Here is a 27,412-nt window from a genome sequence, read left to right as displayed (position 1 = left end):
TGAGCCTATCAGCTTGTAAACCACATAGGTTCTGTTGTAAAAGTGAAACAGTAGAAGGCTGGAAGGCTTGAAAGGCTTGTTGCTCTCCAGAAGATTTGGAACAAGAAACAGTGATCAGTCCAATGCAGAAAATCAGCAGAGGAAAGTGGAAACCTTGAAATCTCCCCACCTTGAAAGACCCCACCACTACATACCCTACTTGATACTTATAATCAATGTTTAGTATTAACAGTAATACAAGCAAAACTCTGCCTCTAACATGTAAGTTCTTCAACTCTGAAAGTGTGAAGGCAACAAGACAGACATTTGAAAGCTTCCTACAACCGTACAAAACAGGTACACTCTTCAATTTTTATTTTCTAGTTTTTTAACCAGAAGGTCTTTGTTTTTTATCACCTTTTTGGGCAGGAAACCTTCTTTGAGGGGAAGCTTGCCAAGTAGCTTCAGCCTGTCCAGGACAAAGCTGGCATCCTGCTGCTCAGGTTGGTTCAAACGAGACTGGGCACCACCGGCTGTACCACTTCCAAAGTTTCACAAAATTAAATACAGAAGTACAGTGACCTAACCCAGGCCCAGACTTAATATCATACAGCAATTGTGAAATAAATGTTATAAAAACAACATGGGGTGTGTCTGCCTGCCAGGGACATCATGGATCCCTAGGGCACACAGGAGCCATCAGTGTGCTCCAGAAAGGGAGCACAGCCCATGCATGCAACAAGCATCCTCTAAAACCTGTGCAAGTGTTTCTCTCAGATGTTAAACCACATTTTCCAATTAGATCAGCTTGCTACTAAAAGATATTCCCTTATGAGTTGTGCCTTGCCAGATTCTTCTATGTACGTGTTTAGTTTCTTATCATGAGAAGCTTACATGGCATTTGATGTTCTCCAAGCAAGTGACATCACTGTATTAAAAGCATAGGCCAAGAGCAGAGAAATAAACTGCGAAAGAGTTACTGCTAACCAAACGGCTCAAATGCAGTAATTCAAAGGACTATCATAAACAACCATAAAATACAGATATAGTACTGCTATAAACCTCCACATTAAACACCATACTTGAGCAGACTATACCTTAGTTGGGTTTGACCATGCTCCTATCTTCAGTTTCGATATCAAGTCTGTCTTCCCTTACTAAACTGACAGCTGAAAAATTATTTGTATGTCCCTGTTGTGTCAGCAAACTGGCTTCAAGAAACAAGAGATGTGTGACTAGCCAAAGCCTGCCCCATGCAAGGGCTAGGAATGCTGTGCAGAACTTGCAGCTCTCCCACCCCAGGAGGAGACAAGCAACCCAGCTGGGTCACTGGGACACGGCCTAAAGCATAGGTTACTTACTGCTCACCAACAGGGAATAATGGAACAGCCAGTTCCAAAGCCACTCCTCCTTTTTTCTTCCCTTTGAATGTTTGACACGTGGGGAATATCAGTGTCTGCATGTGTTTCTGATTAAATGAACATTTGGGATACCATGGCAGCAAGCTCTGAAAGGAAAACCCTGGATAGCTGAGCTAGCCACAAACACTTTCCAACCCAAAAGGCTGCCCTCTCCAGTCCCCTTCCATGGAAATTCATTCACAGGCTCTCACCAAGGTTTGGAGCAGGATGAAGAGGAAGGGCACGCTATGCTATGTATACAGCAATCACAATGCTTAAAAGAAGGTGGAAGAAATCCCATTAAAAGTACACAGTGTATCTGTTAATTTGTCAGATTATCTTTATGGAGCTGGCAGTTCATGCAGTCCTCTGCCCTGTCCTTGATTTCCACACAGCAAAGATTAATTTTGCACCAGGAAGTGAATAATACGGCCAACTGCTGATACATTCCTAGTCTGTAATGGTGAAATCTTGAGGAGAGGAGAGGAAAGGAAAGGAGAGAAGAGGAGAGGAGAGGAGAGGCAAGAGGAAAGGGAAGCAAAAAAGGAAGAGGAAAGGGAAACAAAAAAGAAAAGGGAAAAGGGAAGAGAAAAGGGAAGAGAAAAGAGAAGAAAAGAGAAAGAGAAAGAGAAAAGAAGAGGAGAGGAGAGGAGAGGAGAGGAGAGGAGAGGAGAGGAGAGGAGAGGAGAGGAGAGGAGAGGAGAGGAGAGGAGAGGAGAGGAGAGGAGAGGAGAGAGGGAAAGAGAAACCCCTATGGGATGCGTTTACAACTCGGTTTTTAAGAGCTCCACAGTCCTGTAACATCATATAATCATAGAATAGTTAGGGTTGGAAAGGACCTTAAGATCATCTAGTTCCAACCCCCCTGCCATGGGCAGGGACATCCATAGCAAAATACCCAGTACCAGCACATCTCTGGCAGTACCAGCAGGCTCCAGGTCCAGCTGGGCAGTGGCCAAGGGGGCTCAGCATTTTGCATATGCTACTAACAGAAAGGCACTCCAAAAAACGGCAACACAGGTGATGGCTAAGGAGTCATGCCAACAGGCCAGGTGAGCTCTCACCCACAGCACTGTGTCCTGCTGGGTGATGGAGCTTGTGAACTATAAATGCACGCTGAAGCAAGTACAGAAAGATGATCAGGTCTTCTCAGAGGACCTGAGGACTTGTTCAGCCAGCCAGGGAATGGATGACTACACGATATGAGTGTATACTGTCAACAGTGTGGACAACTAAGTGCCAGAGAGAGAGAAGAACAAAGTACTGGCATAATATCAATATATCAACACTTGATGCATATATTCAGGCTGGAAACCAACAAACTGCCTTATAGGAGAAAGGGGAACAACAGTTCCAGCTGATTTTAGGGCAGAGCTTAGTATATTCACACAAGACTTCGAATGGCACTTATACTAAGATACCTTCTTTCCAGTCCCATGGCTTTAGGTGAGTGCTTTGCCCCGCACACACATGCAGCATTAACCAATCTTGTTAAAGGATGAAGTCATGATGCGGTAGGACAACAAACTTGAAATGCAGATTGAATTTTTATTAACCATAATTAAAATTATCAAGATAGGCTAAAGGTAAGATCATCTTCTGAAATTTAATTTGCAAGGCTATTTATCGAGGAAGTATTTTTAAATACAGTTCATTTAGCATTTACTTAGCTCTTCATACCAGAGTGACAGCAAACTTCACAAGCAAGGCAAATTCAGAAGCAGCAGCTGTAAATTCTGTGTCCTGTTGTCTCATGATTTTTTTGTTTAAAGAGGCTTTGCAGCTTTCAAATCAACCACCACTTTCCCCAGTTTGGGAATGGCCAGTAAGACCTCTGCTCCCATCCCTTCCCCATGGAAGGGCTCAAACCTGAGTATCTCCAGCATAGAAATCCCAATCCAGCAACTGGTGAACTGTTCCAGCCTGTCCAGAGAAACCCCCCCAAAATAATTCAAATCCCTGCTCTGTAAGCCAAATCCTTCCATGTTTCTATTCCTCACCCCAGGAGCAAAGTGGCTTCTCTAAGTTACAGAAAACAAACATGCAACGTGCCATGACTGAATGCTGCTGGAAACACTTTGTCCTGCTGTGTGTGTAAACAGAACACAGGAGTAATGCAGTCCCATACACCCAGGCCACCCAAGCCTCCCATCCCACCCCACTGCCTGGCTCCCTTGCAACAGGGTCCCTCATCGCACACATTGTGGCACGTGGAGCCGGCGACAGAACACTGAAAAAAACACAATGCAGAGACTTTCACTTGGTGGATCAGCAGAAAAGCTGATGCCCATTTCAGAACCAGAAATAGTCATGGAGCTGGTATTATGCAGCAACTGAAATGCTCTGTAGGAAGATAAGCACAGGTTTTAATTGCCTGTGTTGGTGTTACAGCTGGAGCAGGCTGCGATGCTGCTGCAGCAGCACACATGGGTGGGGGCCAGTGCTGCTCTGCGCTCTCCTCTCCAAAGCCAGCATCAAATGGCTCTTGCACATTCTCATAAATAAATTACTCGCCTGCTTGTGCCCTGCCTGCATCTCCCCACACTTTGAGGCCAGCCAAGCAATTCCTGCCCCTTGGGGAGCTGGCGGGCAGCTGCCACCACAGGTCCAGAGCAGGCTGAAAGCTTTGGGCATAGGAAAGGCAGCAAAAGGAGTCATGCTCCCAGTCTCACAATGTTTACAGCACTGACATTGCTTTGAAGAGGGGTGAGAATGAAATAGCATTGGCTTACTCAGCCAGACAGCAGCAGAAAGCCTTTCTGCTTACCCCAGGCTCTCGGTCCCCTGGGACTGCAAGGCTTGGAGGGACTAGGGAGAATTACAGCTCAGCCAAAAACCATTCCCTCTCAAATGTTTAGTGATTTAATTCCTGTGATGTAAGGTTATCAGCAACTGTCCAAAAATATTTTTCAGTGCCTATAAGCAGATTAACAGCAATCCTGCTCTGAGCTGCACAGGTGTCACCCAGTGCTTCATGGCTTGTGCACCGTTTTCAGTGGAGCCTCCCTGCCCCCATTTTTGCTCTCCAGGTCCTCACTGTGACCATTCATATCACCCTGCCACGATTCAATAGATCTCTACAGCTCGACACAGTGAAAAAACACATTGCAACTACACAGGGACAGCCCTGAGTGCTGCATGGCTGCAGCAGTGCCATCCTGACTTAGCCACTGGTCCTAAATCACTCTTAATTCCTTCCTCCCCAGAATCACCCCAGATGACACATCAGAGGCCACACCAACATGCTCCTCATGAGCAGGTATTTGGCACCCTGAATATCAGCAATTTTCCCCCTTTTTGTGACAGATGTGGCTCCGGGTGCAGGCAGAGTTGCCATGGCAGCCATCCATCCGCAGCCAGCACCGCTGGTCCCTGGGGACCACATAGGGTAGGCTCTGCCCCGGGATGCCGCCAGCCCCCACACTCTGCAAACCCCCCTCTGCCTGCTGCCCATGCATGGCAGGGCTTCTCTATTGATGGTTTCAGTGCACCATGGACGGCAAAAGCAGATGACAAACATCCAGCTGAAATGTCACTTCTATTGACCTGCAGATGTATACACTGTGTTAAAACTACGGGAATGATGTAGAGAGCCTGCAACTTCCAGCAGCTGTCAGGGCGGGTGATGTGCTGAGGAGAAGGTCCTTTGGGAAGGGGTCACCTACCCCAGCAAGTTCACGCTAAAGAATGCCCCATCTCCTATCACCAAACTCCCCCCGCCCCCTCCAAGTATCTCAACACAATGCCCCTGGGTTATGTGCAGCCTCGTAACCCATACTTTAAATCTGAGATGAGCACGGGGAATTTAATGAGTTTACCTCCAAGAAGCAGCAGTTAATTGATTAACTGGGTCCTCACCATGTCCTGGGTCACTTCCCCAGCTTCTGCAGCCCACCCTCTCTTCGCCCCTCGCACCACAGATCCCCCTGGGCAGGACCCCTCTGTCCCAGTTAAGAGACAGGCACAATCCCTGCTAAAGGTGCACAGTCCCCCCAGAAAGTAACACTTTATCCAACACAGGAATAAGCCTGCCTCTTATTTTTGTATGTTTCAAAAAGGTCGCCACTGTGACTTTTCCTTTTTTTTCTCCACATATCGGATTTATGATGTACATCTCCACTGTCATCTGCTAAGATATCCTCCGTGCAGCTCTCTGATTTGAGGAACACTCAGTTGTTCCGTAGACTCGTCTTTCAGGCAAGTGGCTGCTGCCGAATGGAGCAGCAGCACCAAAACACCTGCTCATCACAGCAGCAGAAGCGATGACAATACTTCATGTCAGAAGCTTGTTGCGTTTCTGAGATCTTAATCTCCACTGAAAGAGCTCCCTGTTTTTTATTTCCGTATCAGCCTCCTGAATGTCGATAAAAAGAATTACTTGGGCATTATCAGAAACCGTTTTATTTCAACAAAGGGACAATGAAAAATAAACAAGCCTTTATCTGTGCAGCAAGACTGATAGAGTTCATGCAAGTCCTAATTCAATCAGATCCTGCAACAACAGCTATTTAACACACCGCCACCAGCACAGGTCTCCTCCACAGCCAGGGAGCTTTCCTGTGAATACCTCAAACAGCCTCAGCACTGGGCATGGACTTACAAAACCCTCACCCCCCAGCACTCTTCAGTGCAAGAAAAGCAGCTTTTGCAAGAATTTGTATCACAAGCCCATGAGAAAGGCCCCAAAATTGAGAGCAGAGTTAGCTGTCTGAAAGGGAATTCAGATTATCTAGTCTGCCTTTTCAAGGGGTAAGAGAAGCAGCACAGCTGGGTGATGAACACCTTCTCCCCGTGCATGGCTGGGTGACCCACCAGGGAAGACCAAGGTTCTCCTCCTGACTTTGGGCATCTGAAGGTGATACAGCACGTACAGCATCCTCTGCACTTTCATGATGATGGGGATTGATGAAAGTGCCTCTCTTAATCCGAAGAGTTTTCTACAGAGCTTTTCTTTTTGGAAGTCTGGGCTGCTCTGGATGGGACAATCATTTAAAAAAAGCCGTTATTTTATTATCACTTGTACATGCCAAGAGTTTTTTGCACCAGAGCTGAAGAAAAAACAAACACAACAAATCCTCTTCAGACCATGCTAACTCTAAACCCAAGCAGCATAAAGGCACTGAGCAAAGCCCAGCTCAAGTCAGGGCTTCCATTGCTATTGAGGACTTTGGCACACAGTTGGTGGGGTTTTTCTTCCCCCAGGCACTCCAGCAGCACCAGGGGAAATGTTGTGGGTTGGTTTTCTATTTTACCCTTTTTTTTTTTTTTTAACAGCTTATAAACCAGCTAAAGCCAAATGGAATTTCACAGGATGAAAAGGCATTTCTCAGCTTGACAGCTTTCTGCTCACTGAATCCCAGCCCAGCTGAAAAGAACATGTTTTTTAAGAGTTCCCACCAAAAATAACCCCAACACCCAAGTAAGAAAAGTCCCCGGAGTCCAAGACCCCAAGTCTTCCAATAGTTCAGTGTAGCAGAAAGTCCTGGTAGCAAAGTGGTGCAGAAGCCCATCAGCTCCATTTCCGTCCCAGAAGGGAGTGCTCATTAAAATGCCCCAGCTGCCACTGTCCCTGATGCTCTGGCATGCGGATGCAGGGGAAAACTGCTGAAGCCACTGAACCTTTTGCTAGAATAAAGCCTAGATTACACAGAAACTCCAGGGAGGAGCATGCTGCTGGCTCTTCAGCATCTCCATGGTCTCGTGGATGAACCATGGATATTTGCTACCCTGAAAAACTAGACTCTAGCAATCTTGTTCAGGTACATAAAACTTTGGAAACCACCTGTGGTTAGGTCAGAACTGACTGGATTTAAAAGACTGCAAGGAAACAAACTCCATTTAGACTACAGGACAACATCCAGGTTATTATATTAAAGATAACTCAAACACAGCTTTCTCTTCAATGCTGTACTAATGAAAGCAGGGTCTCAAGACTGCTGGTCAGACACCTATGGGGGCTGCAGGCTGTTGCTCCACAGACTCAGATCAGCACAGTGGAACTCAGAACACAGCACAGTAAATTTAAGTAATTTTCCATCCCCTTATGGCAGTGCCCAGGGCCCTAACCTGTGGTGCCTGCCACCCTGCCCAGCCCCAGTGAGCACCAGCCAGCTGCCCACACGGAGGTTAGCTCCAATGCTCCAGTAACAACCGACAAGCACTGACAAGGGGAGAAGTGGGAGGAAGCACCCAAGGATTTATGGAGAGGCAAAGCAGCTTGCAGCCCTTCAGCAACATGAGCCATCCTCATTAGCTGAACAGCCACAGACCTTCCTGCTCAACCTCTGCCATCCCTCTCCTCTTTATTCGTATGCACTGACTCCATGAAAGATTAAGCATGAGAAGCAGTGCTGAGAGCTAGCACAAATCGCACGTGCCCAGTATCCTCCTTCCAGCCTCCATCTTCCCAGCAATGCTCCCGGCTCCCTCCAACTGCTTTGGGTTTTTTTTGGATGCATTTGTTTTCATGGGATGGAACAATTTTCAGTTGAAAATTGTAACAAAGATGTCAGTGACGATTCAGAATAGAAATGGTTTTATCATCAGTTTGCAAAGATTTCATGGCATTTTGCAGTGCAGGAAGAGCCTTTTCAAAGCCATGGCTCTGAAAAAGACATGCAAAATAAGGTATTTTTGTGCAATATGGGTGGTGGTAAGAGGACAACATGGAGTAAATAATTTGCATCAAAACCCAGTTGTTTTAAAGAAAAGAAAGCAACTTACCCAGAGCTGATCATCCATTCCTGGTGGGTTCTTCTTAATAAAAGCACCATAATACGTAGCAATATTTCGGTGGTGAGAATACTTCTTCAGCATGTTAATTTCTTGTTTGATCTCTTCCTCTTCATCCTGGGATGAGGCAAAAGGAAAAACCAGAGGCTCTAAAAGACTGCACTTCACAGGGTCCCAGTTCTCTTTGTAGGTTGGTGAACTTCCAAGCCCCCCATTTCTGACCAAACTCTCCCAAATTTGCTTGAATTGCTTTTTACAGCCACTTTTTGCAGCCAAACCCTGAGAGCCTGAGGTCTGGACTGGAGACTAATGGGCTGCTCCTTGAGTAAAAAGCTAAGGAGAAAACACATACTTTGAAGCATCTGCTCTATTTCTGAGCGCTGAACTGACAGATCTTCAGGCAGCGTGCAAGTCAGGTAGTTTCCAAATGGTTCAGGTCCTGCATTTCCTCCAGAGCAGGATCCCAAAGGTGCTGGCAGAGCTTAAGGGGGCAGCAGTCCTCTCACATGAGTTAATGACCCACCGTCCCTGTGTGCTGCTTCAAATCCTGCGGCATAGGCCAGAGCAGAGTGCCCTGGGAAGCTCCTGAGCAGCTGAATGTCTGCAACTAGACGGACATGTCAGGAGGAGCTGGCCAAGCAAAGTGAGGTTTGGCCAGGAACTGAGCCCTCACATGGAGACATGTTCTCCATTCAGAGGTGCACCAGTGCCAGACCTGCATGTTTTCAGCAGGTTAGACATTCCTCCATCTTTTTAAACTAATTCCTTTATGATTCATACCGCAACTTACATCAGTTTTGTGTTGCTCGTAAGCTCAACCATACTTGTGTTACCCAAGCAATGCATGAGATGAGATACACACACTCCTGAATCCATCAGAGGCCCAAGAAGATGGCTTTCTAGAAACCACTGCATGGCAGAAGTGCTCTGTACTATGTATCTTGGCCATCCAATACCCTGCTCCTGCCCACCCTGGAAGCAGCACAAGACCTTTGGGGACACCAGGTGCTGTAGGCAGCACCATGCGGGGAGGAGGCTGATGCTGCCTGTGCACAAACTCTTCACCAGACTCACCTGGCCCTGGTGACAAGCATTATTCTTGTGGGTTGCTACAGCCTCTCTCTCTCCTGTCTGCAACGCAGCAATAGCTGAAGCAGCCAAGGCAGGGGAACTGCACTGATACCTGTTTTGATGTCCTAGCTCTTAGCTTTCATGACCATCAAACATGCCCTGGTTTTATTCTAAGCTGACTGAATTCCAGCCCACTTTAATTTTGCAAGCTGTGGAGCAGCAGTTAGTGTCTTGATGTCGATAAGCTTTATCATAAAAGGACCAGAAGGACTGTTACTTATTACCTTTGTGTCCCTCGCCTGCTTCATCCAGACTTCAGTTTTACAAACAGACAAAGGACAAGACACCCTGGCAAACAGCGGTGCTCCCTGACAGGGTGTCATGCAACACAGACACAGCTTTCTTCCCAAACTACCACAGAAAGTGGTTTGATGACTACAGTCTTCCAGAGAGAATTCAGGAAAGAACAGTGAAGATGAGGGCAGGAGGAACAAACAGAAGTAGTAGCTAGGTGGAGCTTGTATAAACAAACTCCAATTTTATCTTTGGAAAAAACATGGAGAGTGTAAGCACCAAAGAGGATGAGGAACAGGCCCAAACATTACAAGGAAAACCCGGGAATTATTCTAGAAGACCTTTAGCACCTCTTTCCTTCAAGCAGTCAACACAACTTTGCTTGCTTTCGTTTGCCCAGGAAACCAGGGAATAGAACAATTTATCAGGCCCCATGCCCTCTGCAACAAAAAAGCAGGTGGATGCTCAACAACACTGGAAGCAAGGAGGGGTGGCCAGCACAAAACCTCACCAGCTCCCCAGGTACCACTGGCCAGATCTTCAGTCATCCCCCACCTCATTCCTGGCTCTCTAGGAAAAATGGAGATAAGGCACGGGGACACTTGAGCTAAGGCTTTATCTCAAATCCTTCTTCAGGCTGAAGTATTCACAATGAGGAAATAAAACCTCCAAAGCATCAGAGCTGTGGATGGCACCCAAGGACACGTTTGTACAGCCAGGCTTAGGGGTCTCCAGCTCAACCTCCTGCTCCAAGCAGGACTACTGCCAGCAATCACCACCAGTAAATCCAGCGAGGGAGGGAAGAAAAAGGAATGATCACAGCGAACTGCTGTACCCCAACCCTGAAACTGACAAAACCCACAGATGAGGTTTTGCTGCCACACTTTGCCTCCACCGATCAATTCTGTGACATCCGTTGCTGGAAGTAGGTCATGCGGCATACAGCAGGACCAGCCCCTGGAAAATGGATCCAAATTCTTAATTCAGAGATAGCGGCTGCCCTAAACGATCAAGTGCTGTAATTTGAGGGCCTCTATGCTGCAATCTTCCCTAACAGATAATTAGCAAGAGCGCAGATGAGTTAAACAAAGCATGATTGTCAGGAGCCTTTGGGGGCTTAGTGCAAGGCATGCAGTTGGAATGAGACACTGGCTTGGGAGCTCACTTAAAACATAGGGGCTTTACATTCCAAAAACTTCCTTCATGAAACTGCAGATGGCTATGGCTGCGATAACCACACTAATTCTATTCTCTGCAGGATTCCAAGACACGTTGTCTGCCCATTCCATTAGAGCCTGCTTCTCACAAGAACTAGAAAAATGGCACTTGCAACTATTGCGAGTAAACAGAAACGGATCTCATTCACATTTACAGATTAATTTCAACACATCTTGTCACCTGTTGGCAGGAAAAAGAACCTCAAGGTCCTACAGATATTAACACCAAACACAACATGTAGAGTATTTCAAAACACACTCCTGAGGACAGGTGACTGCCTTCACAGCAAGTCAATTCTGCATATGCTGAACATCCGGAAAGCCAATTAAAAAATATCATTAATTGGGAAAAATAAAGTGGGTAGATGTGATTGAGCCCTAAATTTTGAAATGGCTTATTCCACTAAAAAAAAATCAAAACCGCAAAAGAACAAAGAAAGAAAAACCCCACATAACAAAACACATTTTCTCCCAGATTTTAATGGCATCATTTATGTAGGCAGGAACTTTGGGATGTATAATACTGCACTTACAATTATGCATGAAAAAGCGCTTTCATGTCACCCTCTTACACGCATCTGTTTAGGTTTTAGGGATCATAGCAATTCCACTCTTTTTTTGGTTTTGTTTTGTGGCCACTGGGAAATGGTGGAACTATTCTTTCCTCTAAATCCTGTTACACATTTAGTAACTTGTAAAATCTTGGTTGCCTTATTCTGAAACAAGTTTTAAAAGAGCCACATTTCTGAGACCAGAGTAGTGTATTTTTTCCTCTTTATCAGTAGGATGCATAGGGGTAATTTAACTTGCCTGGTAAAGTTATTCATAACAATACCTGCATGTAATTTTGGTGAACAAAAGCTTTCCAGTGAAAAACACGGATTTGAAGAAACTGAAATGTGTTATGAATACATGATCCTGCTCCTACGATTTTCTTCAGATTTTACTGACACATTCAAAAGAGCCACTGCTGGAACTCGATGCTGCTTTGTTTCAGCATAAAATTACTTAATCTTCCAAACTCTTCCAGATTTATTTTTCTCTCGCACATTTACTAAAACCAAAACCTCTTAATGGCACATTTCACACTAAGGCCCAGGGGATTTGCATCCCAGGAACACAAACCTTCCACCAACACCCACATTATCACAACCCCATCCCCTTTCCCCTCTTTTCTATGATTTAAGGATGCAAGAGGATACATTACCCCGGTGACGTCCATAACCTTAATAGCAGCAAGCTGGCCTGTTTTAACATGACGACCCTGCAAAAGAAAAAGGAGAAGTTTGTTTTTGCTTGTTGGCAATGTTTTACTGACAGTGAACAATATCCTTAAACAATCTCCTGGTCCTGGCAGCATCTGCACTTTGGGGTTTTCTTTTTCAAGAGCATCTTCACAGCAGCCATGATGGGAAAGTGATTCCCTCCTGCCATTACAACTAATTAGCAAAGGGCCTTCAATGCTGTATTTTCCTGGCAAACAAGTGCTGGAAATATCCTTTAATGCTCAGCCATGCAAAACAATAAAACCAAAAAACCTCCAAAAAAAGCAAAACCACAAACAAACAAAAGCAGCTGTGGGGTTCTCCTGAGCACAGAGCATGACTCGGCTGAAAGTGGTCTGCTGGAGCTGTGATGATGGAAATGTGCTGCCTGGGGTACCCACATGGCACTGGCTCCAGGCCCCTTATGTGTGAGCTCCAGCTCTCTCAGACCTTGGACCCACAGGGATCCTAGCCTTCAGAGCACCATTATACACTCTGTCCACAGATTTAGTTATTGTACAAAAGCCTTGGTTAGCAAGCTAGAGAGGTTTTTAAAACCAGATTTACTTCTTGGCTGTGGAAGGGACTCCATCTTCAGTGCTGGCACAAGCAGGGAGCATGCATCTAGAGAAGATGCTCAAGAGCCGGCATGGAAAGAGAAGCACATACGGCCTCCTCGGTTTTCGGCACCCAAAAAATGAGCAAGTCACTGCAATGAACTGCTTGTTGCATAGTGATCAACTATTATCAATCCTAATGGAAAAAGGCCTGGAAATGATGGGGAAAATGATGAAAGAGCCCAAACTGTTGATGGGGTGTTAAAACCAACAAAACTGCTACCAAGCAAGCCAATTCCCACCCTTTCCTCCTTTCCAAAGAAACAGGTTACCCAACATCATATCAAAATTGCTTATATCAAATCACTCCCCCCCTTCCTCCATTTGTGCAGGGCACGTGCTCTGCTTACAAAAAGGACAGAGTCAGAGGAAAAGAAGATGATTTCTCTAGGAAAACCAGTGAACATTGATTACAGCAGAAGAAGTGGGAGGCAAAGGGAAGCATACCTATTTCCCAGTCACTTCTTACTACAGGAGCAGCCCAAGGCCTTATCACATGAGATACAGCATAGAGGACACAGAGGAATGGCAGCTCCTGCCCTGCAGCATTGGTAATTAATGCACCAAGGACACAATGAGGAGCAGGGGTGGACCGGAGTCAAACTGCAGCATAGCAGAAAGTGGGAAAAATATGAGCTCTTCCCTAAATTGAAACCCTTTCCACCATTGTGCTTGTCGATGAGCAGGCTGCAGATGGTCTTTCACATCACCTCACCTCCAGCAAGAACCCCAAACTCCCAGACGCAGGGACCTCTCCCTGGCCCCTTGTGTTTCCAGGCATGGCACTGAGGAGCAAACCCACGCTGTGGTTGCAGGGTGAAGCAGCATCCTCCAAATTTATGGCTTTATCGGGAAGCATATTCACCAACCAGGGCTCCTTGCTTGTTTATTCACACAATTTATATGTCCGGAGCAACTGCACAATCTAACAGCAGAAAAAGAGCTTTACTTTAAAAAGTGCTACATAAAAACATAACAAAACCAAAGTGCAGCCCTGCAGTGCTCGGCTGCGGCTGAAGCATCGCCTGGATGAGGCCACCGGGAACGAGGGGTGCACCTCTAGGCACCAGCTATTTACACTGCGCGATCTGCAAAAACAAATCCTCCCCTTCATAAATTCATCCTTGTTTGCTTGGTCAGGAAGCGCCCACATGTCCCAACTCTTTAGTTAAAGCCAAGAGTACATCAGCAGGGGATATGCTCGGACACAACCACAACACACAGCATCTTCCATGGAATAGAGGAGGCAAATGGGGAAGCAAGCTGGGGCATTTCAAGCCATGTATTTGACTAGTTATACCTGCCTTCATCTGATGTTCACCACCTCATTTTGCCTTTCAAGGATATGCCTTAGCCTTGCTGCAGAGTGCTGCTGCCTACCTCCAGTACTGGCCAAGGAGAAAAGCTCTACATGCCCACAACATCCTTCTCCTAGTGATGTGCCACCACCTCATACACCTCCCAGATATCTACAGATGAAGGTAAGAACTTCATATTGTGTAAGCATTTACCAAAACAAAACAAACTGCTTTGATAGATATGTTAATGTAAGCCATGAGGGACACTTAGTCATGCAAAAATCTGGTGAAGTTTAACCAATAAATATTTAGCCTAGGATCTTTTAACAAAGATACGCTTTTTTGTACAGATTTTCACAGCAATGCATTGCTGAGCTTCATCCTGGCAGATTTCCACCTCTGTCCAGGGAAACCAGGCATCTCCGCATCAGTTAGCTGTCCTTTTTAATTCAATGTAACTTAGTGCTCAAAACCGGTATTTGCAGTGAAACCATCGTACATAGCTGAGAAAAGCCAGTTGATTTTCACCCTACCGTAGACATTCCTGGTTTTGCAGGAGAAATACTAAGAACTGAAAGTGATAGATGCGATGCAGCAATAAACCCTTTCAACAGCATCAGCCTCCAACCACCTCCTGCATGCTGGTCATGCAGAAGCAAGTGCCTGTGCCCAAAGGTTGGAAGCAAGACCAGAAGCATCTGTGTCCCTGCTGTCTCTCAAAGTATCCAGCTGGACTAGGCAGTGGAGCCATTTCTGCCCAAGCCAACCAAGGCAAGCTGAAATTGCTAATTAATGAGTGGCAAGTGCTACACTGTCCAGTGTGAATAAGGCACTGCTGTAAGGAAGCTACAAATGCGGACTGGGGTATCAAGACCAAGAAAAGTACCATAAAGCCCCTGTTGCAATGCTTTTATCTCCTGTATGTCCTCCACCCATCAAAACTTGTTGCTTTTTCCCTTTAAACTATCAGCAGAAGCCTCCACTAGAAAACCACACAATGACTGAGCCCAACTCCTGCACCTGGGTTGCCTCTGTTCCCCCAGCATAAATGTGGGTCAAAACTGCAGATGCCTTCACTGGAGTCTGGAGCTTGGGGGCTTACCCTGGAAATGCTGGAGAGGATGCAGCTGCCCCTAGGCAAAGCCTTCAGGAGGATGGGACCCTTCCAGGGTCAGGCAGTCACTTCGGAGCCTTCAGACCAGCCAGCCACCACCATTTTCAGTGACAAGAGAGAAGGGAGATGGAGGGGAGCAGCAATCATTGCAGCCATCCTTGCTCCCTGCACCCTCCTCGCCTCCTTGTCTTGCCCCCTGTCTGCCTGCAGAAAATGAGCTGATCTGCTCTTTAGCAATCTGTAACATTATGTCTTCTCGCCGCCTTTGTCTCTGTTGAATTCTTCCGCTTGTGGTGGTGGGTGAGCTGCTTCCAGCCGCTTGTATATGAGAGCGAGATATGCAAGAGGACTGGCATCCTCCCAAAGCCCAACCTGCCACAAAACACCACCATCCCACCACCAGCCCCATCCTGCCTCAGGGCTCAAACGCCTGCATGGCTTCACCCTTGCTTTGGACACAAGCATGTTTTACCCACCTTTCTCTCTCCGCTAGACACAGGGCAGCACTTTCACCACCCCATGTTCACTGTTCACAGTAAGCACTGCAAAGTTTGAAGGGCCACTGCCAGCATCACCTGGAGTGAAGCTCCTGGAGGTCTCAAATACACAGGCATCTTCCAACATCTACCTGCTCCTTTCCCTAAAGCAGGTTCTGGCTACGTGCTGTTCTGGCTGAACTGCTTGATCTGCTTCATCTTCATAAATTCAGCATGGTTACAGACACCATGATGGCTGTAATGGTGTAAAACAAACAGGAGGAAAACAGGGCTACTAAATCATTTTTTTTCCTCTCTCCAGATTTGCTGCCAAGGTTCACTTGGGTATAAACCCACATTTCAGCCTCAAGATTATGCAAGCTTGAGCTTCAAAGCTGACACAGTTTTTAATTAAACATCCATCTGAGCATAAATTCATGCTCCTAATTACTCTCAAACTGTTACATCAGCTATCACTAACCTGATAATGTTAAGTATTAAGACTAATTTCTGCAAATGAAGCAGACACCACAAGTCTTTTTCTTCAAAAGTTGTGGTCCTCACGCTCCATAAAGTGTAATGGACTGGCACATAACGGGAAAATTGCTAAACACTTTTAAATATCAGCTGATACATTCAGGCATGTTATTTACTAAATAAATAAACCAGGGCCTCAATATCAGCCTTTGTATATAAAACCTGCATATCCTGGCCCAAAATTCGAGCCCACATTTCAAAGAAAGAAAGGTGATTGATTGTTGCTTTTTAAAAGTTTGCTTGTAAAAGCATGGATTTCACCTTTAAGCAAACACTGCAATTTCTGTACCCAGAAATGTATCCCACCATATTAACCTCTGCTGTCTCCTCCTATTTCAACAAAATACATGACCCACCACCTGCTGCAAACAGTGGCACATAGCCAGAACTGTCACTCTTTTGAGAAAGGCAGAGCTCCCGCTTCCTTCTGCTGGGCTGAGCATCGTCTCCTGAACCACCCAGCCAGGGCAACGAGCCTCCAAGCCCCCATACATACATAATGTCCATAGCCGGCATTTAGAGGAGTAAACCTGTTGCATGTCTGATACTTTAAAGCAAAACACTTGTGATCCAGCCATTTTTGCAATGCCCTTAGTCATGTAACATGAAAGTGTTAAAACAAGTGACGTGCTCTTGCAAGGCACTGCAGAAATTTCAAGACCAACAGCCTTGCTGGGACCAGACCACAATGCTGAGAAATTTCATTGCTGAGAAATATAACCCAAGGAACAGCCCGTTCCATACAGAAACGCCTGTACACTGAGACAAATAACAAAATGTCTCATAAAAGTCCAAATATTACCACTTGGGCAGGACAGAAGCCTGCCAACTAATTTTATTCCATTACATTTTTGTTGCAGTTAAAATATAAAGCTGATGCCAGCAACCCAACAACTGCCCCTTCTACTGGCCAGCTCCTAAACTGTGCTTCTAAACTGTGACATCAGACAGCACATCCTCGACACCATCAACACACGTCATCTTCCTACAATAGGAACGGCATGGAACACACGAGATTTTGCCAGGTGAGAAGTCACCAGTTCATTTTTCTGTGTTAATGTATCATTTTTTATATGTGCTTGCTATGACAAACTCTTTGCCAAGCCATACTTCTGCAGATGCACCATCAAGGTATTCACTCATGAGTCTCATCTCCTCCAGACTGTTTCTGCATCCAAGACCTTCTGCAGCAGAGCTCCCCTGGAATAGGCCAGAACTTCATGCAGGTCTCTGGTCCAGGTCCTGTCAGTTCTTTGTTTTTCTGCTGTTCAAGGCAAGTCAGGGACTCAGTCCAAGATTTTTAGCATGAAGGCACTTTATCACTGCACTGAAAACTGCATCCAATTTCTCCTGGGAGAAGGAACTTTGCCTTCCAACAGAGACTGTGCATCTAAACTGCCACCCTGCAGTAAATTAGACCATTTTATAGCACCTGGTGTGATTTGTTCTCAGCTTTTACCAAATATAGGCATGTTTCTGAAATTCATTTCCACTAAAAACAATCTTCAGGGTGCAAACATCCCCCCCAACTAGTTTAAGGGACTAAAATACTTATTGATGGGGGGAAAAATAGCTTATCCTGGTGTGAAAAGAAGCTTCAAAAGAAGCTGTTTTATAAATGACGTACTCCAGCTTTGCACTTAGTTTACACATCTCTTCAAACATCTGAAATTAATCCATGCCTCTGAGAAGGTAATTAAAACATCAAGATACTCCAAATATCAGGTCAGCATAAGAAAAAGTGAGTCATATAACAGGATGGGAAAAATGTTTATTTTAACAGAAAGTAAAATATCTGTTTGATTAAAACAGAGCGATCATGAGCCAAAACTTACTGCTCCTGCTACGCTTAACCCCAGCCACTAGCAGGCGGATTTCAAGCCAGCAGGGACTTGTGACAATCCTGCAGACTAGGGGCCAGGTCCTCACTTGGGCCAGGGACTCGGCCCAATCTCACTGCCTTTCATAGAATCATAGAATAGTTAGGGTTGGAAAGGACCTCAAGATCATCTAGTTCCAACCCCCCTGCCATGGGCAGGGACACCTCACACTAAACCATGTCACCCAAGGCTCTGTTCGATCTGGCCTTGAACACCGCCAGGGATGGAGCACTCACAACCTCCCTGGGCAACCCATTCCAGTGCCTCACCACCCTAACAGGAAAGAATTTCCTCCTTATACCCAATCTAAACTTCCCCTGTTTAAGTTTTAACCCGTTACCCCTTGTCCTGTCACTACAGTCCCTGACAAAGAGTCCCTCCCCAGCATCCCTATAGGCCCCCTTCAGATACTGGAAGGCTGCTATTAGGTCCCCATGCAGCCTTCTCTTCTCCAGGCTGAACAGCCCCAACTTCCTCAGCCTGTCTTCATACGGGAGGTGCTTCAGTCCCCTGATCATCCTCGTGGCCCTCCTCTGGACTTGTTCCAGCAGTTCCATGTCCTTTTTATGTTGAGGACACCAGAACTGCACACAATACTCCAGGTGAGGTCTCACAAGAGCAGAGTAGAGGGGCAGGATCAGCCAAACATTGCAGTAAAACCCCTGCCCTTTGCAGTGGGAGCGTGTGTTACCCTTTTGAGAGAAACGGCATGACCATGACAGCAGTGTGTTTCCCTCTACAGCACACATTTCCACCTCTCCATGTTTTCTTGGGTTCACGAATAGCTTTGTGAGAGTTTCAGAGCAACCCCACTCCTCCAAGACACTAAAAGGCATGACTGACTTGATGCAGTTCCCTTCTACTCGGAGCAAACTTCACCTGCTTACAGAGCTACCTAAAACACCCTCTGTCCTCCCAGGCTTCACCACACTCTGCAAACAACATCCTCTCATATACACAACATGCCTGAAATGCCAATGCTTTGACATCAGAAATGGAAAAATCTATGAAACAGATAAAAAGGTGTATCCAATGCTCATCATCTCATTTGCTGGCCAGGTGATGCTTCCAGAGTTACTCCTCTGTCCTTCTGAGCTTTCCTGCAGAAAGCTGGTTGCTTGCTCAAGGCAGTGCTCTTTATCTCTGGCCAACCTGCTGCCACCCCTTGGGCTGCTTATGGAGAGCAGAAGACTTTCACTGAGAGGGCAAGCACAAACTTCATTCATAGCTGATCCTCCCTTACATTTGTCATCTTTTCCGGCATTTTAAATTGTAAAATCCTGGAAAATATTAAAAAAACCTCTAAGAGAAACAAAAATAATGTGGATTTTTTTTCCACCCCAGATCTCCTCAGCTGGGAATTTTTATTAATACTTCAGTTTGGATTAACAACCAGAGCTTCCCCTCAGAAAGACATAAATCCTCTCCCAGCACAGACGTCTCTAATTGCACAGGGCCAAGCTAATGCTCTGTGTTGACTGAACAAAGCTGACCTTTGGACTGAAGTATTTCTAATCCTCTGTATCAATCCAAGCTCTGATCAGGGCTGTGCAGCTGGAATAGCTTCAATTCCACTACTGCAGCTCCCCAACAGGTCTGACATTGCGTAAAGAAGGCAGGATTATTAGATTAACAAACTAAATTGTTAAATTAGCATATTATTCATCTCCAGAAATAACATGCACTATAGCATATAGGTGACCAAGACTATAATCTTATATTCCCTTATATATAAAAGGGACACACATCCACCACACCAATGCTTGCATTTATGCATTCCCTATCCCTCCTGCAGTTCAAAGAAGGCTGAAGACACCAGCCCTTCTCCAGCTCAGGAAGAACTGAGAGGTTTCCTTCTTCCATGTATAAAAGCATCAGTGTAAGAAGTCCTAAAACAGCATCAGAAATCCCAAATCCTTCAAGAAGTTTCTGTATAGAGATCCTCTAGATGTGGTTTGCACCACTTCTAATTCCCATCCAGGGAAAACCACTGGTTAGAAAGTGCTTCCCCCTCTCTATGGCATTGCCACCATTTACCACCAAACAACTGGTTGTGGATCTGCTTCACACTCACACAAAGAATTGTGCACAGATTTTGTCCAGAAGCGTTTGAAGCTGTGGGTTTTGAAGAGCTACACTTTACAGTCACAGGAAACCTTGTGGCACACCAGATTTCAAGATGCTTCTGCATCCAGCAGGTCTTTCCCAGGACACAGGAACCAACATTGCTCTCCTAAAAGGAGGTCAAAACTCAACAAAAGAAGGTCTAGGCTGGAAGACGAGTGGACTGAGCATAACAACATGGAGCAGACAGAGACTGAGATCAAGAACAGACAGCAAACACACTAAAAGTGGGTTTAAAGAAACGTGAAGCACCAAATGAATAAGGAGAGATGTTCCTGACAAAGAGCAATGTATAAAAAAAGAGAAGGAACAGTGCCTTAGGAAAATATTCCCAGAGCTGGTCCCACACTGAAAGCAGCAGGATTCAAAAGAGGACCACTGGGATGGAGAAGCAGAATGATGATGCTGGTTACTGCTGGACTCCTTGGAACCTTCCCAGGCCCTCTGCAAGCTTTGCTCTTTGCTCCAGCCCACACAGGTCCATCACGGCAGGTCTGCCAAGGGGAGCAGCCCATCACCTGCAGCCCCTCAGGGCAGGGAGGGCAGCATCTGGTCCCCAAGGGTGCTCCTTCCCCTCCTGCACAGCCCATTTGCCCTCAGCCTCCCTGTCAGTGCACATTTTTGCAGCTAAAAGAAGGCAGTACAGCCTGTTCCCAATAACATTAGTTCATGACAGCCATGTTATTACCACCCTTTAACACCCCCACTGTGCTTCTGTTTCACACCACTGCCTATTCAACACTGCAGTATTCATAACTAAAATTACATCGCTGTTTCAGAGACCCACAAGGCACCCTTTCACACAGGCCACGTCTCTGATAGCAGCACCACGTTGCTCCTTCCAGTGGGAAGCAGAGCTGTGCAGGGAACAGTGCTGCTCAGTCTTCTAAAGGACTTGGCTCTTGAGCATGGCTGAAGAAGGACGCAGACTCCTCTGATGAGCCAGGATATCTCACCATGTGACACCTTTCTCCAGACCCCTTCTGGTTGACATGTGGCACTGGACCATCACAAACTACTCAGGTCTGGACTGCAGCAGGTAGCTTTTGCATCTGCAAGCACCACGCAGACCCTGACTTCCTTACGTTTTTGCTGTATGCAACCCAGTTTGCCCTACAGCCAACTATTTCTGCATGGTCCCAGGGCACCTTAGCTTTATTGCAGCCACAGCCACACTGGTTTCGATGTTCAAACCCAAACTCCAGGATAAGCCTACCAGCTTCAGGTCATCAGCTCTCACCATAGGTGAAACTGTCTCTGTGTGGGATACAGAACAGATGAATCAGGGCAACAGGGAGCTCTCTAAACCCTTCCCTGTAATCCCCAGGACTGCTCACGACCTCAGACTGTATGCTTCAGGATGAGAACAAGCCACTGTGTCCAGAGCTCAGGGGCACCAGCAAGGTCTCTACCTTGCACTGTGCTTTGGCAGGGCTGCTGCTGCTTCTGTGTTGTATTAAAAATGGCCCTTCAAAACAGATTGCTCCTAACATGCTCCCTGATGCAGAGCAGACAGGGCTTAATCCCTGCAAGTGTGTGCTGCTGCCTCCCATGGTAATTCATCCCAGAACACCAAACAGATGCAGGTACTCCTCAGTCTCCTCTGGTTTTTGGTACCCCATTTATCTGTGCCATGCATAAACCAGGTGCATTTCAACACGTGAAGTTTCACCTGCTATTTAATCCATGCCCCAAATCAGTAACTGCCTTGCAAACTGCAGCCGAGTAATAAAAATGGCCCTTGCAGAAAAAACAACTGCACATGCTGATGGAAATGTAGTTTCTTGAAACACCTCTTCAGTGCCATCTGCTTGACTCCTGCTCTAGCTTCATAGTAGCAAGATCCAATTTTGGAGGTGGCATGTAAAGTGCAAGGTGGTTGTTCAACCAACAAACAGGGAGAACCATCTCCTGCGAATTTGAGTGCTCAGAATCCTCTCTGGCAGCTGGGACGGAGAGCACTGGTGGCAGGGGACAGCCATGGGGAGCCAGGTAACACAGAGATGACAGGGTTTTAATTTGTTTTGGGGTTGTTTTGTCCCTGTATAGGTAAAACTGAGATGGAGGTAAGTCCAAAGCTGTTCCCTGTGATTTCTTGACCATGTACCATATAAACCAGGAAACTTAACTCTATGGCTGTTGATGGTTTTTCACAAAGGATTTCCATTGCATTCCACTGAATTACCAATGGCATAAAACAGCTGTGTCCATGTCCAGGTGAACTACTCAACCTGACTGAGTAGCCCAGACTGCTTTCCCAGCCCAAGTTTTCCCCCTTCTGTGTCTCTCCATGTAACTGCAGGCCGTATTTCTTTCATCTCAGCTCACAGCATGGTACAGCTGTGAATGCTGCTCCATATCCCCTCCATGGCCCTATGCTTCTCTGCAGACATGATGGCCCAGGATGGGCAGGTAGGGTCCAGCACTGGATCTCTCCAAATTTGATAACCAGACACTTCCGCAGTTGTTATCAGGACAGTCAAATGGAGCTCTCACCTTTTTCACCTCCACCTGCCCCATGTCTCTCGGCTTGCAGGAAGGAGCCTGAACACAAACCCACCAGATTTCTGCACCAACCCTAATGCCTCAAATCCAAGAGGAATTCAGGCTGAACTTCTGAGGTCCAGTCCTATTGCCAGCAATGGCTGAATCTGCCAGGACATGTATCCAGTTACCTTGAACCCATTTCTAAGCAAGTCATCCTTACAACAATTGCACTGCCTCACTCTTTGATCCTCTCCAGTCCTGCTAACAATTAGAGCCGTACTTGATTCCTGACCATGTCACAACACTGTCTGGCATCTGAGTTAATTCATACATTCAGGCTTCACACAGTCATCAATCATAAGCAAGACTCCAAGTTCCTGTCCCAGAGTGGTAGAAATAACAAGTGCAAGCTGATAAAGGCACTTACATTCATGGGGCTTAGGATGTGACTTAGGTGTCTTAGCATTAAGAAAATAAAGGTAAAAATGGCGTAAGTAACCCCAGATCTAGTGCTATTGAGGACTGAGGTGCTCCCCTAAGCCAAATGACTTTGTAATTCAAGATACTGCAGATCCTGTGTTGCACGTTTCTGTGTCAGCTCAAATATCAATTTTAGACCTCACATACTTAAAGGCAGATGGGCATCACACTCTTTTATCCAGAGGTGACTCCAGGGTTTTTGTCTGCCCTGAGCACCCCTGACAACTTACTGTCCATCCTATCCTACTCCAAGTCACTTACCGTCAGTAGTCAATAAATGTTTTGCAGTGCCTATGTTCTACTGATTTAGAAGACCCAGCTGTGCCTAGAGCAATACTATGTGATATACATCCTAATTCATCTGTACAGGGCTACATCAAGATTTCACATTGCTGCTTTAAACAAGTCAGGCACTAGATAGCAATGTTTTAGAAACACTTACTGGAAAAGGGAGCCCACGAAGTGACACTTAGACCCTTTACCCTGATGTTTGCTTTACATGTCATACGTGCATTCACTACTGTCTGGGATAAACATGGGATTTCTGACTCTGCTGCCAAACATCCTCACTGTGGCTCACCTTTCTAAGTCAGCCTGGCAGGTTAGGATCAACAGAGCTGATCAGCAAATAAAACCACTTTGCTTTTATATCTTCTCAACTTCAAGCCTCCTCTCTGAAGCAGGAACTTCCCACCCTTGTACTGCCTAGACAAAGCTTCTATTAAGAAGTAAGGCAGCCAGATCACTGCCTTTCCTGACAGACCTGCAAAGTGGACTCCACTGCACTCAACAGCAATGTTATGCTGCCCTTTATGGCAGAGTACCCTCCTCCTGGGACACCCAGTGCTCAGCAGTCCTTATTTACCTGCAAAATAAGAGAAAGCCGGGTCCAAGGGCTCCTCTAGGAAATAGGGAGCCCTAAAAGACCCTACAAAACAAAAGACACGCCCAAGCCCTGCACATTCAGCCTCACAGCAGGCAGCACAGCTGAGGGGGGGCTACGGACAGAGATTTGAAAGCAGGGAGGAGAGGAGGATTTGGGATTAGCAGGGGAAGGTTAAGCCAGTACCAAGGACTGCACAGGAACAATACAGCTCAGGAATGAGGAGGAAGAGGGCAGAAAGGACCAAGTATCCCTACTGCTTTTGGCACCTGGGGACACAAGGGACAAGCCCAGCACCATCACAGCACATCACTATTTGGTAATTAAGGGACTCCAGCCACTGGAACCACTACCTGATGTGGTTATCAATGCAGGAGGGCTATCGAGCCATTAAGTCTCCTATTTACAGAGCAATAACATGTATAGACACAAATCGATGCTGTACAGTTTAAAGGAACCGTCTGAAGGCTATGGATTTTACTCACTGTTATTTACAAAGTGAAACAAAGCAGACAAAAAAGCTCTCAAAGCAGCCCAAAAAGCTGCCTGCAGCAGGGTGCCTGCCGGAACGTGGGCAGCTCACGGAGGCTGCCTGCAGCTTTGCAAGGAGAACACATATGGGCAGGGGGTGATGGCCTTTTATTCCACTGGATAAAGATCTTAGTGGAAATCTGAAAGGCTCGGCATGAAGCCTCATCCACAGCTAATCCACACAGACTCTGCCATGCTGCAGGCACATCAGGAAGTAACCAAGGCCAGGCACTGCATCAAATCACACCACGAACCTGCAATTTCAGCTGTACTAAGAGAAAGAAAATGGTAAGATACTGCTTTATAAGCATCCCTCTGAACCAGCTGCTTCCTGCTCCAACCTAAAGGCAGCTCAGGCCACCCACTCTCCCCATCCCCTACAGCCAGGACAACATGCCACCCCTCCGGCGCCACTGCAGGCTTTTAACCCTTTCCCAGCAGGATCATGGCTGGCTAAGCATTAAAAGCTGCTGAGATGTTACAGGTGATGCGTGGCATGGGCTGATTTTCTGGGAAGCAGGGCCAAGGCCAAGCTGAGCAGCTGGGTGCTATTCCTGCATCTCCACTAACTGCACTTGACCTTGGGCAACAGACAAAGCTCTTCACTCAACTTTGTCCCCCAGTAAGAGGGGTAAAATGATACCACAGCTACTCCATAAAGATGGTGCAATGTTCTATCCTATACTGCAAAAGAGCCTCCAAAGCCTCGCCTAAACGTAGAAACACATATGCCAATATAAGTTGTTTCTCATGCAGCCATACTCTGCATTAGAGCCCCAATTTGCACCTTCAAACAACAGCATTCTATAAATGTTTAATTATTTTTTCTATAGCAGAGGGCTTGCGTTTCCCTGGCAGACTTACAATTGAAAAAACGAGGCACAAATTCTTTACATTTGTAATGCAAATGCTCCTACACAGCATTTCCACAAGACTGCTTAAAGTGTGCACTGGAAATTGTAATTAAAAGCTGATCTTCTTTACGCGATGACTCAGGCTTCTGCAGGCTTCAGCGCTGGCCTCAGAGAGCACTGTTTCCTAAGGGTACACTGCGAACTGACAGTATTTATTGAAGATTAGGGGAATGTTTGCTTAAATATGATGGGCAGAAGATAAAATGAAGTTATTATCACCTAATTTCTGGGTGGCATTGGAGGGGAAACAAGCTGCCTATGAGAGCAAAGGACCAAACCCCTCTTAAGTATTGGAGGAGGTGGCTCTGCAAACAGGGAAGCAGTTTTTGCTAATCAGAGAAGCCTTTTCACAGAGTGAAAGGATCTTCCCACAGGACCTGATAGGGGTCAGAGTAAAATCCTCAATGCAAACAGCCAGTGAGCGCAGCAAGGGTGCCAGAGCTGGCTGAACGAAGGAGGCTTGGCTCCCTCGCTTTTATACACAAGGACCCACTGGTCTTCAGCATTTCCAAAGAAACCACCGAGCAAGGGCCCCTGCCGGTGGAAGGGATCAGAATCATCGAGCTGGAGGCAGACAGGGGCCTGGGGAGGGGTAATCCAGTGCACCTTAGTTTCCTTTCCAGGGTCCTTTCCCAAATCCAAGGGAATCCCAGGATCAACTTAAGCCAATTGCAAGAAATGTAAAGAGGTGGGAACCACCTTGCAACCCATCAGCAAACCACTGCTGAGGACCTGGTTCTCCTCTCCAATTCTCCATATCCTTTACAGCAGCAGCACAAATGCTGCCCTGCATGAATCTCGACGGCCTCACCCTCCACCTGACCATCACCACATGAACAGAGACGGCTGGTGCTGGCACTGGTGCTGAGGAAGATATGAGGGCTGCACCACTCACCCCATGCTCTGCACCATGGTGTGCAGTAGCAAGCCCAGGCAGAGATGTAGAGAGGGCTCAGGAATTGACAGGAGATTGTCTACCACAGCAAATGCAGCACTGCCATATGGAGACCAAGGAAAGCCCCCCTCCTCTGAGCTACCTCCTCGCAACCCAACTGATAACCAAGGTGTTCATTTACTATTGTTCTGCCCCACGGGAAGTCAGGAGGCAGGGGTACACTTCACCAAAATGGTGGTCCCTGGGCCACCAAGGGAAAGAGGGAGGGCAGGAGACAGCAGCACCCCAAGGCAGTGATGAACCACCCCACATCCCTGCAATAAAGCCCTCTGCAGACAGAAGGTTCTACTGCTGTGCACTGCATGTTACCTGTCAGAATCACAGAATAGTTTAGGCTGTAAAAGACATTTAAGATCAAGTCCAATTGCTACCTTAGTACTCCCAAGTCCACCACTAAACCAAAGGCAGCAGATTATTTTCCACATGCTCTCCTTGGTCTTAAGGCATTAAAGCACCATCTCAGCAGTAACCAGACTAGCACACCCTTAAAAACAACCAAAATCTGAACTGTGCTGTTACCCTTTAACACCAGCATTAAAATGCCCATAAAATTAACACAGCCATCGACACATATGTTTTTCTGTATAAATACCATCATAAATGTAACCTGTCCTCTTGCGCTCAGAAATCTGACTTGTCAGACCACCTGGTACTTCTCACTCCTCCCACTGTTGCAGCTTAGCAGGACACAAAAATATCATCCTGAGATTTAATTTCTACGGTCACCACGTTTCCCAGAGGGGGCTACAAGATGTGCCTGTCCCTTTTCCCTGTTTTTGCTTGTTTGTTTGAGTAACGATGCTGAAGAGGTGAAACACTGCAGACATGGTGTGTCCTGGTGCTCCTCACAGCTATGGCTGCTGCAAGAGATAAACCTCAGACAGAGACTCCTGAGCAGGCAAAGGCAGCTGGGAGACTCCAACAGGATAAAATGCCAGGGCTGCATTTGCTCAGACGGCAGCAGTGCTGTGAGAAGCAGAGGATGTTTACAGCACAGGCACCAGGAGGCTGTGAACATAAACCTCTGGGTGTGCCTCTATATCGGGACATTCTTCCCTTCTCCAGGGTGCACTTGTACAACCTGGGTCCTCGTGAAAGATGAAAGATGTTCCTCCCCTTACCTCACAAAAGAGCATGCAGACCCCTTTGAACAAAACA

The 27,412-nt window shown here is 46.4% G+C and overlaps 1 protein-coding gene across 7 annotated transcripts in view; it reads right to left on the bottom strand.

The window, feature by feature from the left end:
* The window catches only part of TNIK (TRAF2 and NCK interacting kinase), a 164,151-nt gene that overhangs the window by 66,723 nt on the left and 70,016 nt on the right, over window positions 1–27,412 (bottom strand). For all 7 annotated transcript variants that reach the window (XM_065674578.1, XM_065674583.1, XM_065674584.1 and 4 more), the window contains exons 3-4: window positions 11,901–11,957; window positions 8,103–8,228 (exon numbers count right to left, since the gene is read on the bottom strand). In XM_065674578.1, coding sequence (XP_065530650.1) covers window positions 8,103–8,228; window positions 11,901–11,957 — 183 coding nt within the window. The remainder of the gene's footprint in view (window positions 1–8,102; window positions 8,229–11,900; window positions 11,958–27,412) is intronic.

The sequence above is a fragment of the Lathamus discolor genome, chromosome 3 (assembly GCF_037157495.1).
Source record: "Lathamus discolor isolate bLatDis1 chromosome 3, bLatDis1.hap1, whole genome shotgun sequence".
NCBI lineage: Eukaryota > Metazoa > Chordata > Aves > Psittaciformes > Psittacidae > Lathamus > Lathamus discolor.
The sequence above is the reverse complement of the archived record's forward strand: the minus strand, read 5'-3'. Positions and strand labels throughout refer to the sequence as shown.